Here is a 17,652-nt window from a genome sequence, read left to right on the forward strand (position 1 = left end):
GAACAATTGGTTTCAGTGGCCCTCGTGCATCTTGTCTGCCTCTGGACGTGGCAAGCATCTTTTGAGCCTTTGGAATTTGGAACTTCCCTGAGAAAGCTGCCTCCACTGTTATGTTGGGAAACTTTGGTAGCTTTTTGTTAACCCTCTGGATCTCTCCGTCCCCTCTAGGTAGTGTCCAGACTAAATGTGATCGTCGGCTTTCATATTGTCAGCGTTTCTCATCGTTTTGTTGCAGTCTTCTCACTGAATCATCTTCTGCCTGAGTGTTTTTCTGAAGTTCTTCCCCAGCTCCACTCTCTTTTCACGCCAATCTCTCTCTCTGGGCCCTCACATCCCACCTGTGACTTTTTTTTTTTTTTTTTTTTTTAACTATGATACCTCATTATGTTGCCCAGGCTGGTTTTGAACCCTTGCTTTTAAGGGATCTTCCTGCCTTCACTTCCCAAAATGCTAGAATTATGAGGCACCAATCCCAGCTCTACCTCTGATTTTCAACTACCTCCCACATGCCCCCCACCCCCACACCACAGATCTGTATCTCTACCCTCAGCCACCTTGAGCTCAGTCAGGGTATGTGAATTCCACTGTCTCAGACATCTCTCTCTGAATGCTCCTCAGACTCTTTAGCCTTGCCTGGTGCCAGTCTAAGGAACATTGACATGGGAGGTGTCCCCATCTCTTACCCTTAAACCCCAATCCCGCTCTTACTTTTTAGTCCTCATGTTGGCAAGGCCACCTCTCTTGGTCCATCCGTTTAAGCTGGAAGTAGACATGTAATTGTTGACTCCTCCCTCAACTGTCACCCCACATCCAGTCTATCCTCAACTGTCGGTTGAACCCTTTCTTTCAAACCAGCCTCTTACCTTTCAATCACTAATGCCTTAGTCCTGGCCCTAACTAGCAATGATCTGGACCATTTCAGTTATTTATAACAGGTCTCACTTCTTCCAGATTCGTCCTGCCCACGTATTAGGCTCCATCTGTACCAAACCACTGCTAGGACCCAAGAATGCCTTGTTCTTTTGGGTGTGCCCCTGTGCTTGGTGTGCTTTCTTCTGAAGAGTTCCCACTGCATGCTTTTCTACCTAGCTGAAGCATCGTCTCTTCTCTAGAGATCCCCCTCTTGTGTTTCCCTTCCATCTAGGGACAGTTGGTACACAGGGCCCATCTTACTGTCTCTGTGGTGAGTGTTCCTTCACTCATCGGCATGCTCCCTAGTGGGGAGGCATGCCTGTGTTCACATTTATCCCCAGTGCTTGGAGCAGAACAGACATTCAGTAAAAGCTTTATAAGCTGGTGAATGAGCAAATGTGGCTAAAGAAAGCAGACACATGAATCTGCAAAAACAGCTATTTCCCCTGTACCTAAGAAGAAATGTATTACATGGGACATGGATGGAGGACATCTTTAACTGTATAGGCCACTCTGAATAAAGAACTGAACAAATGATATTACCCTAATTGAGAGGGAAGGAACTTTTGCAGACATGACATAGTATTCTGGGCTATTTTTTTCTGAGGATCTAACTCTAATATAGGGGAAAACTTAGAGAATGTCTTGACAAATGATATTTATCAATTCCTTTACCCCTTATCTTAGTCCATTCAGAAGTGTTGTAACAAAATACTCATGATGTAAACTGGGTAGCTTTTGAGACTGGGAAGTTCAAAATCAAGGTAAATTAGGTGTCTGGTGAGGGTCCACTATGATTCATAGACGATGCTTTCTTGCTGAGGAAGGGGCTAGCTAGCTTACTGATGTTTCTTTAATAAGAATAGTAATTCTGGTCATGAGGGCTTCACCCCTATGAGGTAATCATCTCTTAAAGGCCCCACCATCTAATACCATCACCTTGAGAGTTAGGATTTCAACATATGAATTTGGGGGTCATATAAGAATTCAGTCCAAGACATCTTTAAGGTATGTTACACTATTCTAATAAAGAATATGTGGGTACTCTGAACCCACACTAAATTAAAAAAAAAGAATTCAGTCCATTGTACCCCTTATTTTAAGTGAATTCTATTCTAGATCTGGATTTCCATTTCTTTGTGACTGTATTTGCAAGCAAGTGTAGATAAAAACCAGGTTGTTGACTAAGTGGAAAGCCAATTCATTCATGACCAAATGTAAGTAAGGAAGGATTAACTCTTTGGGGTGAGAATTAAAAAGTGGGACTTCTAGTCATACCCAGCTATTTCCATTAGGGCTTGGTGCAAATCTACTGGCTACTGTCAGGGAGAGTTAACATTTTCTTTAGATTTAGTCCTTTTGGTCTTATGGCTCTGACTTTTAAGACAACTTTAGCCTAAAAAATATTTTAAGGAAGACATTTTTCACCTCTGCATTTTTTGTGCCTAGCACTGGGCTAGAACATGACAGGGCTCAGTAAAGAAAAATTGACTAAATGAATTTTGCTACTAGTTGTAATAGATCATCTTTTAAAAGTAACCATATTGTGCTAAGCTTGAAAAAATGAATTAACAAAAAAACTCAACCTCCATCAGTTTATTTACCAAGTGTTGTTATTTGGGACTATTCCTTCCAAAATAGCAGTTTTCATTTTGCCATCATTGATGTGTCTGTTTGAGACTTGACAAGAGCTAGAGGGGCTGTTGAAAGGCATTGCCAGTTTAGAATCAGTGTCTTTGTTCTTGAGGAAAGACTTGTCTGCAATTTGTTCTTGTAAGAAAATGAGTATTTAGTTCTGTCCAGGAGCTCCACAAGCCTTACTACACATGCAAGGACAAATGACTGCTGGAACCGATCCTGTTTGACACTATTTTGAATCAAGACAAGACCTGATTATTTGACTTTAGAAAAGATATGTCTTCATAAGTTCTAATGTTTGGAAAAGTTAACCTTTCAACGGGTTGATATTTGAGGTCATTTTGTTCAGGTTCAAGATGATGATATAGCAATAAATGATGCAATAATCTTAAACTACTTTTTACTTTCTGTTTATAATGTAAAATAGAATATTCACACTGTATGTTATCAGAATTAGAACATTTGGACTTGAAACTGACTTCTTTTTATCCCATATGATACTACCATGGAGTGATATACATAAATCAGAAGCATAATCTTAGGGACAGGAGGTGGGAGTGAAATGATATTTTTATTTTATTTTTATTTTTTTTTACTTTTTATTTATTTATTATTATTTTTAATTAATATTAAATCATAGCTGTCTACATCAATGCTATCATGGGGCATCATACACTGGTTTTATAAACAGTTTGACACATTTTCATCACACTGGTTAACATAGACTTCCCAGCATTTTCTTAGTTATTGTGTTAAGACAATTATATTCTACATTTACTAAGTTTCACATGTACCCTTGTAGGATGCACTGCAGGTATAATCCCACCAATCACCCTCCAGGTGCATGGCCTACAGACATATGAAAAAATGCTCATCATCTTTAATCATCAGAGAAATGCAAATCAAAACTACCTTGAGATACCATCTAACTCCAGTAAGATTAGCCCATATCACAAAATCCCAAGACCAGACATGTTGGCGTGGATGTGGAGAAAAGGGAACACTTCTACACTGCTGGTGGGAATGCAAATGAATACATTCCTTTTGGAAAGATGTTTGGAGAACACTTAGAGATCTAAAAATAGATCTGTCATTCAATCCTATAATTCCTCTACTAGGTATATATCCAGAAGACCAAAAATCACATTATAACAAAGATATTTGTACCAGAATGTTTATTGCAGCCCAATTCATAATTGCTAAGTCATGGAAAAAGCCCAAGTGCCCATTGATCCATGAATGGATTAATAAATTGTGGTATATGTACACCATGGAATATTATGCAGCCTTAAAGAAAGACAGAGACTTTACCTCTTTCATTTTACATGGATGGAGCTGGAACATATTCTTCTTAGTAAAGTATCTCAAGAATGGAAGAAAAAGTATCCAATGTACTCAGCCCTACTATGAAACTAATTTATGGCTTTCATATGAAAGCTATAACCCACTTATAACCTAAGAATATGGGGAAGGGGGAGAGGGAGGGAAGGGACAGGGGAGGGTGGGCAGAGGGAGGGTGAAATGATATTTTTAAGTAGTGCTTTTAATCCTGTCCAACATTCAACTCAGACGTGTGTCCTTGAGTGAGCATGGCACAAGGGACAGGGGTTGGTAACTTTTTGTATGCCATTCTTGACTCCAGTGAGCCTCTTACAATATGAACAGCTTTGCTGCATCAAATGTGATTTCAGGATTTACGGATTTGTGTCTGGGGTAACACAGCCCATGAATGCAAGCCCAGTATTTCCTATGAAGTTCCACTGAAGCTAAATGAAAACTTTGATTGTTGGAACCATGGAGGGTGGTTATAGGGTCTATAAAGTGGTACCTTCTAAAGGGACTTTGGAAGGTAATTTTGACCATATATAGTTTTCCTCTTAAGAGATGGCTTAGGCCTGAAGCTGTTTGGAAAATCTACCTCTGAAATTTGAGAACAAAGCTGAGCTTAATTTTTAGGGCGGTCAGTTATCTGTCAAGTCAGCATTTTGCAGGTGATAAGGTATTACTTGTAACAATAATAGTAGCTGAGTTTGTACTCATCCTAATAAAACTATCTTTATAATGTGGTGATTCTCAACTTGCCCTCCAGGGAACATTTAGCAGTGTCTGAAAGCATTTTTGGCTGCCCAATGGCAGAGGAGGGGCAGGGCTGGTGCTGCAGGTCTCTGGTGAGTAAAAGCTGGGATGCTGCAAAAAGTCCTACCATGCAAGGGACCCCCTCCTGCAACAAGAAACTATCCTGCCTGGAACATCCATTGTACCAAGGCTGAGAAACCCTGCTCTAGACTGAATGAGTTAACAGCTTAGCAAGAACTGAACAACACCAAAGGCAAAAGCCTAAAGAATTTTCAAAGTTGCGAGTTTTTTCTCTTGGGACCTTTTTTAGATTTATATGATTAAGCCACAAGTCTAAAGGCAGTGGTGTTAGTTATTAGCTCTGAACTGGGGAGGTCCCTGGAATCTACACAGTTTGGAGCAACTGTTATAGAACTGGCTGGCCCAGCCCTTGGTTTCATAAGACCTGCCAGAGAGCCAAGTCCTGGCCAAGTCATCGAGACACTACCACAGACTGAAATCAGCTGAAGCCACCCAAAGACTTATTAAGTTCAGATCTTTCTACCAGTGATTTCTTTCTTCAAAGAAAAATTGCATGACAAGAGGTTCTAATTGGACACTCTGGACTTAGCTGTCGGAGACTGGATGGAAGCAGAATCGGAACATTCCCGCCCACTTTCTGTTGGGTTTTTGTTATTTCAGGAATGATTATATGCTTCTCTGTGGCTGAAGTCACCCCACACACAGTGTAACACTGTGATCCCCAGCTTTCAGTCAGGGCACTGTAGTTCAAATGTGAGCTCTGCTTGTTGGAGGTGTCCTGTGGTCTGAGGGTCACTGAAGCCACTCACTGAAGGGACAGTCTGCAGAGGTGTGGGGAGAGTCAAGGGACCATCAAACAGTATGAAGCACCCGGAGATGAGCAGCAACAGGCAGCTGGAAATGCCACTGCCACCTCTGGGCCCAAAGGCACTTGGTAAATGCCTGGGACTTGGTAAGGGCTGTGAAAGGACAACCACAGGACAAACAGTGGCAGGTACATAAATCCTCCAGCCTCTCCTTCCTCCCATCTTTACTGGATCCCTCAGGGGTCAGCTCATCTGAAAGTAAGAGGGGGAGGAAGCATAGACAGTGCTCTCTGTAGAGATCAGCTGCGCCCCCTCCCCGGCACAGAGCAGAGGCCTGAGGAACCAGGCTCCTCTGAGAGGAGCCAGCCTGCTGTGTAGTACTGGGCAAGTTGCTTAACCTCTTTGAACATATTTTCTCATTTCTCACATGGCCACATTCACTTTTACTTTCATATTGCGGTTGTGGGAACTAAACAGGATAACAGTATGGTTCCTGGCACCTGGCACGCATCTGTGTGTAGAAGGCACTCGGTACATGGTGTGGTAACTTTTTTTATTTTTTTTACACTGATTGCATTTGTTAGGTAAAGTACCTCTTACAATCGTGTCTTGCCCCCAAAAGGTGTGGCGCACACCAAGACCCCACCCCTTCCCTCCTTCCCTCTCTCTGCTCTTCCTTTCCCCACCCCTCCCTCCTTTCTCTCTCTGCTCTCCCCTTCCCCCACCCCCACTGTCACCTTAATTGTCATTAATTGTCCTCATATCAAAATCGAGTACATAGGATTCATGCTTCTCCATTCTTGTGATGTTTTACTAAGAATAATGTCTTCCACTTCCATCCAGGTTAATACGAAGGATGTAAAGTCTCCATTTTTTTTTAATGGCTGAATAGTATTCCATGGTATACATATACCATAGCTTGTTAATCCATTCGTGGGTTGCTTGGCAGTTAGGTTGTTTCCACATTTTGGCAATTGTAAATTGAGCTGCAATAAACAGTCTAGTGCAAGTGTCCTTAAAATAAAAGGATTTTTTTCCTTCTGGGTAGATGCCCAGTAATTGGATTGTAGGATCAAATGGGAGGTCTAGCTTGAGTGCTTTGAGGTTTCTCCATACTTCCTTCCAAAAAGATTGTACTAGTTTGCAGTCCCACCAGCAGTATAAAAGTGTTTTCTTCTCTCCACATCCACGCCAGCATCTGCAGTTTTGAGATTTTGTGATGTGGGCCATTCTTGCTGGGGTTAGATGATATCTCAGGGTTGTTTTGATTTGCATTTCTCTAATAATTAGGGACAATGAGAATTTTTTCATGTGTTTGTTAGCCATTTGTCTGTTTTCTTTAGAGAAGGTTCTATTCTTGTATCTTGCCCATTGATACATGGGATTGTTGGCTTTTTTCATGTGGATTAATTTGAGTTCTCTATAGATCCTAGTTATCAAGCTTTTGTCTGATTCAAAATATGGAAATATCCTTTCCCATTGTGTAGGTTGTCTATTTGCTTTGGTTGTTGTCTCCTTAGCTGTACAGAAGCTTTTCAATTTAATGAAGTCTCATTTGTTTATTTTGTTGTTGCAATTGCCATGGCAGTCTTCTTCGTGAAGTCTTTCCCCAGGCCAATATCTTCCAGTGTTTTCCTATGCTTACTTTGAGGATTTTTATTGTTTCATGCCTTAAATTGAAGTCCTTTATCCATCTTGAATCAATTTTTGTGAGTGGGGAAAGGTGTGGGTCCAGTTTCAGTCTTTTACATGTGGATATCCAGTTCTCCCAGCACCACTTATTGAATAGGGAGTCTTTCCCCCAAGGTATGTTCTTGTTTGGTTTATCGAAGATTCGGTGGTTGTAAGATGTTAGTTTTATATCCTCGTTTTCTTTTCAATTCCAAACATCTATGTCTCTATTTTTGTGCCAATACCATGCTGTCTTGACTTCTGTGGCTTTGTAGTACAGCCTAAAATCTGGTATGGTGATGCCCCCAGCTTTGTTTTTATTACTAAGAACTACCTTAGCTATATAGGTTTTTTTCTGGTTCCATACAAAATGCAGAATCATTTTTTCCAAATCTTGAAAGTACGATGTTGGTATTTTAATAGGGATGGTATTAAATAGGTGGATTGCTTTGGGAAGTATAGACTTTTTTTTTTATTCTTCCCAGCCATGGGCATGGTATGTTCTTCCATTTGTTAATATCCTCTGCTATTTCCTTTCTTAGGATATCATGATTTTCTTTATAGAGGTCCTTTACCTCCTTTGTTAGGTATATTTCTAGGTATTTCATTTTCTTTGAAGCTATGGTAAAGGGAGTGTGTCCTTAATTAGCCTCTCATCTTGACTGTTATTGGCGTATACAAAGGCTACTGACTTGTGGACATTGATTTTATATCCTGAGACATTACTGTATTTTTTGATGACTTCCAGGAGTCTTGTGGTTGAGTCTTTGGGGTTCTCTAAGTATAAGATCATGTCATCAGCAAAGAGGGAGAGTTTGACCTCCTCTGCTCCCATTTGGATTCCCTTTCTTTCCTTGTCTTGCCTAATTGTATTGGCTAGAACTTCCAGAACTATATTGAATGGTAATGGTGACAGAGGACAACCTTGTCTGGTTCCAGTTCTAAGAGGAAAGGCTTTCAGTTTTACTCCATTTGGTAAAATATTAGGTGTGGGGTTGTCATAGATAGCTTCAGTTTCAGAAATGTGCCACCTATGCCTATACTCTTCAGTGTTCTAATTAGAAAAGGATGCTGGATTTTATCAAATGCTTTTTCTGCATCTATTGAGAGGATCATATGGTCTTTGTTTATGCTTCTGTTAATATGGTGGATAACATTTATGGACTTGCGTATGTTAAACTAGCCTTGCATCCCTGGGATGAAACCTACTTGACCGTGATGTATGACTTTTTTGATGATAAGCTGTAATCTATTGGCTAGGATTTTGTTGAGAATTTTTGCATCTGTATTCATTAGTGAAATTCTCCTTTTTAATTGGGTTTTTTCCTGGTTTTAGTATCAGGGTGTTGTTTGCTTTGTAGAACGTGTTAGGGAAGATTCCTTCCTCCTCAATATTTTGGAAAAATTTCTGCATCATTGGAATAAACTCTTCCTTGGTGGTTTGATAGCATTCTGGTGTGAAACCATCCAGACCACGGCATTTTTTTGTTGGAAGATTTTTTACTGTTTCTTTAATCTCCCTTAAGGCCAGGCAGAGCCTGATGTCCAGCAAGGTGTACAGGACCAGATGAGGAGTTGGTGTTCTCGTTGCCCTAGCAAAAGCCCAAAGATGGTATGAATAATTATCTGCCCTGGCTGACTTGGCCCAGGGGAGGAGCCGGATGAAACCCTCAGGCCAGGCCCTCCAGCCTTTCTCCCCCAGTTTCATGATCTGCCTGAGGAAAGCCCCAGTCATATCTGCCATTCCTTGGGGGCAGACTTTTATATTCTCTCCAGGAAAACACTTAGGTTTTTCCTACTTCCCTGGAGTTCTCCTGTTGCTGGGTTCCCTTCCTGATTCTCTAACCCTTCTCGCTCCTGGGACATGTGTTTCCTTGGGATAGAGAATGCCTTTTACTGACTGCTGACCTGATTCCCTGTTACAATCTTTTGAGGATACTGAAGGTCTCTTCCTTCCTATGTACGTTATTTATTCTGCTTTGAATAAGTTGTCCATTTCCATATTCTTTTATGCAGTTTAGATTTTTTTCCCTCCTCCCTTATGTGTTTCCTAATCCAACCTTAAAATCTAATTTAAAGTCCCCTCTAAATCAGATCACTGCAGGTTCTGGCCAAATACATTTTTCTGATCTTTGGTAAGTGCATTCTGGCAGTGCTAAGATCTCGTCATTCTGCTCTCTCAGGCTGTAGTCCAGGAAGACAGATCCCTGCCTTGAGTGCCTTTAATGTTACCAGGCATTCTTCGCCATGCCCTTCTCCTTTTCCAAACCCATGCCCTCCACTGGGAGGACTCCTGGGTACCTGGCTTGAGTCCCACTCACAGTTCCCCTTGTCCCTTGCACACAGCCTGAGAAATATAGTCAGGTCTCCGTGTCCTTCCTCTGTCCAATGTGGTTCTGGACTGGCACGGGGAGCCCTGGCTGCTCCTGACCTGTGGGGTTTGGTTTATCACAATCCCTTCTGAGGCTGCCTCAAAGATGGAGCTGCGGGGGTCTTCCAGACTCGGGAGTGTGCACCCTGCCCCTTGCCTTCCCAGCCACCTGAGCAGGAATCTTGGTATTCTCTCAGCCTTGGCTTTCTGCAGAGCTCTCCCCACAGAGAGGTTTTGAGGGTTTCAGAGGTGCATCTCTGGATATGCTCAGTAATTGCACCTTACGGGGAGCCAGCAGCCCTCCACAATGCCCTGCTGCCCTCAGATGCAAGCACATTTCCTCCTCGAGTTGGTGTCTGAGGTGGAGAACTTCTTCCTGCTGTCTGGAGTCTTTGTCCCTCACCCTCAGCTCTTCCATTAATGCTGTGTTTTTATTCATTTTCTTTGTTTCTTAAGCTCCCTTGACTGGCACTTGCCTCTTCCTCCTCAATCCCTTTATCTGCAGGGTTTTCTCCCTGGACAGATGTTTATTCCACAGTGACTAGGTAAGCTGCTTGCCCGATAGCTCCCAGGCACCCCTACCCTGTCTCCAGGAGGCAGTAGGTTTGCCTGTGATGCAAAGGTAGGCAAGGGATCGGCAGGGGCCATCTCTACCTGAAGCAGCCATCACTGCTCCTAGGGCAAAGTTCAGGTGCATATGAGGCCTGTTACTCTAACCCTAGATGGCCATCCCACCTCCTCTCACTCTCTGAGATCCAGCCATAGCAAGCATTTTTCATTTCTTCCAGCACGTGTGGGCTCTAGGTCTCCACGTGTGCTCTTACGTTCTTATTTCCCCCCATTTTAACTACTTTTTTTCCTTGGAGACTACTTAAATGTCATTTTGGCAGAGTCTTTCTTAGGTCCTTTCTCAGGCCTTATCAAAGACTCTTGCCATACCTTCCTGGTGCACCGTGTTTTTGATCTTAAAAGACCTATGCCATTTAGAAACGTTTTTTATTGTGTCAGGTGGTAGAGAGGCCAGGGTTTCCTTGTGCTGTTGGTGGTTAGGCTCACCACGCTGCTGCGCAAAGGCCAAGGCAGGTCATTCAGGATGTCTTTTCTCTGCCCCTCTGTAACCTCTGTGATGACAGAGCTATTTCTGTCCTGTGTATCACTGTGGCTGTCATCACTGATGCCAATATTGGGCCAAAGAAAGGCTCATTAAATTTGGGACTGTTAACAGTGAGAAATTGCAAACACTTTTCATCTTTAGGTGTTGACAAAGATCTCAGTTCCCTTGAGGACTTTTCCTACAGATTTACATGATTTCTCCTATTCTCTGAGGACAAGGTGAGGGTAAATGATACTTTTCCTTGTTTTTTACCCAGAGGGCAGTAGGCCTGGCTTAGGGACAGTGACTCCAAAAGAACAGTAGGTGTGTAGAGGGTGGCATTGGTGAAGGAGGTCCTGGTGAAAGAGAAAGGGGAAAGGAAAGAACCTTCTGGAATTCAATGTGGAGTCTCAGGACCATCCTGGGTACTTTCTAGTGAGAATGTTGCAAGTAGATGCTGGCCCAGGACCATGCCAGTGGCTCTCACCTTGAGAGGAAGGTGAGGTCTTGGCCCTCGGGCAGCTTTTACCCTTGTTGTTCCTATGTTTGACTGAGACAGCTAGAGAAGGGCTCTGCTGTTATACTTGATTTGAAAGTGCGTGATTAGTATTTAATTTGTTCATCATTACGATGGCCTCACAATGCCACAGATTTGCAGTCAGGCCCTGTGGACACTGAGTGATTTTAGGCCAAAGGCAGTTTTAGAGACAACTATGTCCTCAGCTACTGAAAAAAAAAAAAAAAAAAGGCAAGAAATCATCCCAGTAGTTGAAATCACAAATGTAAGTGTCTGATCCCATGCAGTTTGACCCTAATGTACTGGGATGAAATCATATCATTTATTCCCAAGAAAGTGCAGCTTTTCCAGAGCTGACATGTCCATTGGCACACCTGTCCAGGCGGCCCTGACTGGCCAGAGTCCTGTACATTCAGTGGAGTGAAACATGGCAGTGCACACATGCAGGCCAAAGTCAGACACTGTCAGTCAAGGTCCTCCCTCCCTGCTGACTCTGACCAGATCCGGGGGGTGGTGAGTAGACACAAGCTCCTGGCAACCAGCTGATTGTCATCTTACTCCTAATAAAGCCACCAGGAAAGACCCTTGGTGTTTGCCATATGCTTCCTAGCTAAACTTTCAATCTATGCCACATGCTAGCCTGTTGGAAACATATTTTCATTTTGATGTGGCTGTTCTGAAGTAAATGTGTATAAAAACATGTGCTTTTTGTCAACCAGATGATGACAGTGCCATTGCTAAGGCTGTGCTCTTGCCATGCTTGTAAAACTAATGGGGTTTTGTATCTCTTTACTAAATATGCTATTATCAGATGAAAAAGAAATTACCATAAAAATTCTGTTAGTACCACAGGGAATTTTTCTGAGAGGCCTGTTCACTGTTTCCCATTACTCAGCCCAGTTTTTGCTTTTAAGGAAAAGTGCCCACCATGCCCATGCTTAGGCACATAGGTTCATGGGCTCGTATCCTTTTTCTTCCTCCTGTCACTGCCAGCCAGTATGTTTCTGTCTGGAAACTATGCCCTCATGTTGCTGGGTCCTAAAACCTTCCTTGTAGGGGAAGCAAAGGCCCTCTGGTGCCCCTGGAAGCAACGTCCTACACTAGGCTGCAGTCTGCAGCAGAAAGTGCACAGCATAGGAGCAAGGGAGAGAGGCCTTCACTCCTCCACCTCCAGCTCCACCTGAGGGGAACCTGGGGGCATTCCCACCGAGGTGTTGGGAAGCTACCCGGGAACATAAGGAAAGGCTGGTGTTTTATCCTCTCCACTGCTTCCCTCCCTGCGCAGCTAACTCCTGACTCATCCTCTAAGAGGAGATGAGAGGCGGCGGGGTGCTGGCTCTGTGAATCCTGGTAGAATGACTTCTTGGCAGCTGCAAAGCTGAGGGCAGCTGGGCTCCATGCCCAGGGAGCCCTGAGTGTCTTTCTCCTCCTCAGTAATTAATGTCATTGCCCAGCCTGCTGTGAGGTCAGCCCTGCATGCCCTGTCATCCGCAGTGCCCCTTACCTGAGCCAACAGGATGCCTTCATGGAGAGAGCTCCCTGATCTATGTGTCCTTGTGGGATCTGGGCAGAAACCTGCCAGCCTCTGCCACGTGCAAACCCTGTCTGTGTTTCTGTATTGCTTTGAGCAGTGTTTACCCAGGCCTCACGCACATGTTATTGATAGATGCTGCCCAAGTTCCCATAATGTGGCTTGGCCCGGCCCTAGGACAGTACTCTCAGGAACGCCCCATCCTCCTCTGGCCTTCACATGTGGCGGTTGGCTCAAGATTTTGTGCATTCGCAATCGTTATGCCGTATATCCACAGCCTACAGCTGAGAGTTTGCTCAGCAAATAACATGCACAACCCAGAATGTGCCATTTCCCTGTTCCCTGGAGATCCCATGAGTTGAGTACATGAACATTTTACCTTGGTAGGAGCACCAGATCCCCAATCTTTGCAAATAGTCCTGTGGCCATGAGTGATTCTTCTAAATAGCTTTCAAGATCACAGAGTAATCACATCATGAGCAAACATAATCCAAGCAAAGGGTGATGGACCTCATTGATTTAGCCACTGGTTTCAAAAAACATGAGGCTACTGAGTTCTCATCAGTTTGGTTCATGATGGATTTTGTTTCTCTTTTTCTCAAGAGACACAAAAGCTCGTGTATTAATTTTTCATTGCTGTGTAACAAATTACCACAGATAGAGTGATTGGAAACAATTCTCGTTTATTATTTCACGGTTGCTGTGGGTCAGAAGTTTAGCACAGCTTAGTTGAGTTCTTGGCCCTGGCTATCAGCTGTCACAAAGCTGAAATCAAGGCTGTGGCTGGCTGGGCTCTTCTCTGGAGATTCTGGGAAGAGTCCACCTCCAGGCTCATTCGGGCTGTTGGCAGAATCCAGTCCCTTGTGCTTACAGAACTGCATTCCCTATTCTTCTCTGGCTGTTGCCCAGAGGTGGGTCTCGGCTCCTACAGGCCACCTGCGTTTCAAAATAGTACCAATATGTTGGGATCCTTCCTGGGCTTCCAATTGATATTTTTTCTGTTAACTTGATAATTCTCTGCTTTTAAGAAGTCCCACCAGATTAGATCAAGCCCACTTAGTCTCCGTATCTTACGGTCAACTGACAAGGGACTTCCGAGTCATCTGTATGATCCCTTCACAGCGGTGCCTCTGTTAGTGTTTGACTGAATAACCAGGGGACATCAGGGATCCTAGGGGCCCTCTCTAGACTTCTGTCCACTGCAGAGCAGTACAGCGAAATCAGCTCCACATTCGTTCTCTCACCTCACTTGATACTACCAGGAAGCCTCTGTTGTCAACATATTCTCCATTATTGTCTCCACCAGCGTGTGCCGGCCACCCTAAGCCAGAAGTGGAGGCGGGGCAGGCTGCTGATGAAGTCATCCAGGACATAGCCTCTGCCTGCAGGGGAGCGGAGAACGAGAGGGAACAGACACTGGAGCCGGAGCCGGAAGGAAGAGCCTCCCTCAGTGAGAAAGAGAGGCAGAACGAGGGGGTGAACGAGAGGGACAACTGCTCGGCCTCCAGCATCTCGTCCTCCAGCAGCACATTGGAGAGGGAGGAGAAGGAGGACAAGCTCTCCGGGGACAGGGCAACTGGTAAATGAAGCCCCTTGTCTCAGTCTGCTCATTCCTGGGAACCCTGGGGTACAGGACCTGGTTTGCTAGGAGTTTTTCCACAGGCTGGCCTCTCCAGTGACCTGCTAGGTCAGCCCAATTCACCTGCTGGGGAGGAAGAATGCGACCACTCTATCTGCTAGCAGCTTCCTGCCCCATAGAAAGGTAGCTCCCAGTCCTCTGCCATGCTGTTGGCATCTGCCACTTCCATAGGCGGGAACAGGGCCCAGATAATGAAAAATAAGCCCTGAAAGAGAAAGCCCTCCATTTGTTTCATTGCTAATAGTAGTAATTACAGCTCTTTTCCGTTTCTGATTTCCGTTTAGAGATAGGTCATCTTATCTACTCCTTTAAAAGATTTTTTAAAGTGAAGTGTGTTAAATCACCAAACATTTCAGACCAAATTTGTTAGAATGAATTGAATACTTCCAAAAAGTTGTGATTCGTAGTGTGCTGAGATCAACTTGATGTGCTATGCTGGAACATACATAGCCTAAGTAGATGTCTACACTTGACTCATGACCATTATTTATTATGAAATATATGCTATTTTTTATGGAAGTATATCTTTTTGGTGCTGCACTTAATATTTATTCAGTTCTCCTGTGGATGGAGACTATAATTAGAGATAAAATGAAATGTTAAATTTTAGGTTTGGCCTAAAAGAACCTCACCAAAGACTTGGGCAGCATGTTGCAGAGGGTTATAGGAATTGTAAGTAATCCATATGATCTGTGACACTGGAGTATTCCTACCAACAACTTGTATGTTATCAGAGTGGTAAAATTTCATCTTCCTCAGTAAACATTCTTTGCATGTGTCTCATGGGCCACCCTTTGTTAAAATACATATGGGTGACACACTTAAGCCTACATTTTGACCCTGAAGGGCAGCATCAAATATCCACAGAAGCCTGCTAGGTAGTGCCCTGACCCATGAATGAGTTGATAGCTCTCTGATTAAGAATACATTGACTGGGAAGCATGGAAGAGTGAATGAATGAAACCACAATGTCTCCCAATAGAACTGTCAACCAATGGTCTAAAATAGTTTCTATTTGAAATTTTCCCAGTTAGAATATACTACTAGATTATATTCTCTATATTTCTGGTCACAATGATGCAGTAGAAAAGGAGAGCTAGAGATTTTATTAGTTTACAGCTTATTTATTGCATTAAAAATCTTGTGTCTTCATTTGAAGATATATGTGTTAGATAAACTGGTTTCACTTAATTTCTTCCAAAGACATTACAATTAATCTCCAAATTCTAGTTATCATTCACATTAATATAATTATGGTCATGTATAGGCTGTAGGGTAGGTCTTTTTGGTCAGGTCACCTTAGATCATGTTTTATTTATTATGAATAGTTTTAAGAATCATTCCTTATAACTGGATTTAATAGGCCTGAAACATGTCAATGAGTTAGGTTAGTAAAAATAAGCCAGTCAACAGAGCTTCCTTGGATCAGATTGTCCAATATTCTTCTAAATAAGGACAACTTTCCAAAAATGGATACTCTGTTCCCAGTGAGGAACCATTGACTTTCTACCAAAAGTGGGTAAGGTCCACGTGTATACAATCAGGAATTAGGGCTTCACAGTTATTTTTCTGCTTTGTCCCAGTGCTGTTAAGAGATTGGTTGTGTTTATTTGCTGTACCTTACTGGTTCCTAAAATACCTCACTGCTGACAGGCACCATTAGCAATTGTGGAGTCAGGGTGGCTCTGTTATACTAGCTCTTTTCAGAGTGCTATCAGTTAAATCACAAAGAAAATTATTCATGAATCTATTTCTAATGATCACGTCAAAAATGAATTTGTAGGATTTGAAAAAGTCTCCACTTACTCCGATTATGTGGTTTAATTTTTGTTTCATGTGTTCACTGTATGCCATTAGTGTGAGATACATTCATTAGACTTCATCATGATGACTAGTAGAATTGTCCTTTGCCACCACATGAACATCAGCTTTGTGAGGATGGGAATTTCCTGTTATTATGAGTCCTCCTTTCCTAGGTGAAGGCCCGGAATATAGTAAGGTCTCACAAAATTATGACTGAACTAATGGATGAAGAGGCATCTGGCTAAGATTGAGAGGTTCCATTCTTCCCAGGTCCTCTCTCTTACAAACAGTAATGGAATGCTTCCATTCCTTGGAATGATGGAACAATTAATCAGAGGAAGACTTTGAAACATGGCAAGAAAGAAAGCAGGTGGCCTAGGAACCTCAGGACATGAGCAACATGGAGTGAAGCCCCAAGTAAAGCCTATTTCCCTAGGGAAAGGATTGCCTAACAGAAAAGAAAACCTTTCTGGCTATGAAAATGCTTGGCCCACCCTAGACAAACACTAATGGAAAATCTGGCCTAGAGTTGTTGGGGACCGATCAGAAGCTGAACCTCCACTTCACATAAAGGCAACAAAGCAATGTGGATAGAAAGTCTAGTTCTTCTGGGAAGATGCTATTGGGGTCAAGGGAGGGAGGCACTGACCTTCCACCCTACTCATCTGCAGTGAGGTGGTGGGGCAGTATGTTCTTGCTGGGGTGGTGGCAGCAGGGATCAAACATCTACCTCCAGAAGGACCTGTATGCTACATCTGCTGAAAGAGAAGATTAGATAGGATCCAAATTCTAGCAAATAATACTTAAAATGTTCAGGATACAGTACAAAATCACTCATATCAAGGACTAGGGCAGTCACAACTTGAATGGGAAAATATAATTAACAGATGCCAATACCAAGGTAAGCCAGACACTGGTATTAGAAGATAAATACATTGAAGCAGCCTGCATTATAGTGCATCAGTAAGTGGTTATAAACGCCAGAAAATTTGTGGGAAAATATCTTAGTGAATAGTAGAAGATATAAAAAAGAACCAAAGGGAGATTATAGAACTGAAAAATATAATAACCAAAATAAAATATTCAAAGGGCTTAATAGTAGATTGAAGACAGCAATCAGTGAGCAATCAGCATAGTCAGTAGACTCAAAAACAGGTTGGTAGAAATTACCAAATCTGAATTACAGAGAAAAGATGGACTGAAAAAATGGACAGAGCCTCAGGGATCTGTGGGACCATAAGGCTAGATCCAGTTTATTGAAGTCTGAGGAAGAGAGAGAGAGAGAATGCAATGATGAAAAAACCTTGGAAGAAATAGCGGCCAAAAACTTTACAAATGTGTCAAGGTATAGATCACTTACAGAGAGGTAGGAAGCCGAGAAAATCCCAAATAGGCTAAATCCAAAAAACATCTACTCCGAGACAAATGATAATCAAACCTCTGAAAAATAAGTTTAGAAAGAGACAAGAAGGAGACATCGTGTTATAGACACCTTACAGACAGGGGGACACCAGTTCAAATGACAGCAGATTATGCGTCTGAAAGCATGGAGGCTGGCAGGCAGGGGACCAGCC

General features: G+C 42.8%; 1 protein-coding gene across 10 annotated transcripts in view; it reads left to right on the forward strand.

Moving 5' to 3' along the window:
* FHOD3 (formin homology 2 domain containing 3) overlaps positions 1-17,652 on the forward strand; it is a 584,424-nt gene that overhangs the window by 499,811 nt on the left and 66,961 nt on the right. For 9 of the 10 annotated variants that reach the window (XM_053571099.1, XM_053571100.1, XM_053571101.1 and 6 more), the window contains one exon: positions 13,943-14,215. The exons of the other annotated variant lie outside the window; for it this stretch is intronic. In XM_053571099.1, coding sequence (XP_053427074.1) covers positions 13,943-14,215 — 273 coding nt within the window. The remainder of the gene's footprint in view (positions 1-13,942; positions 14,216-17,652) is intronic. 10 annotated transcript variants of the gene reach the window in all.

This window comes from Nycticebus coucang, chromosome 19 (genome assembly GCF_027406575.1).
Source record: "Nycticebus coucang isolate mNycCou1 chromosome 19, mNycCou1.pri, whole genome shotgun sequence".
Classification (NCBI taxonomy): Eukaryota; Metazoa; Chordata; class Mammalia; order Primates; family Lorisidae; genus Nycticebus; species Nycticebus coucang.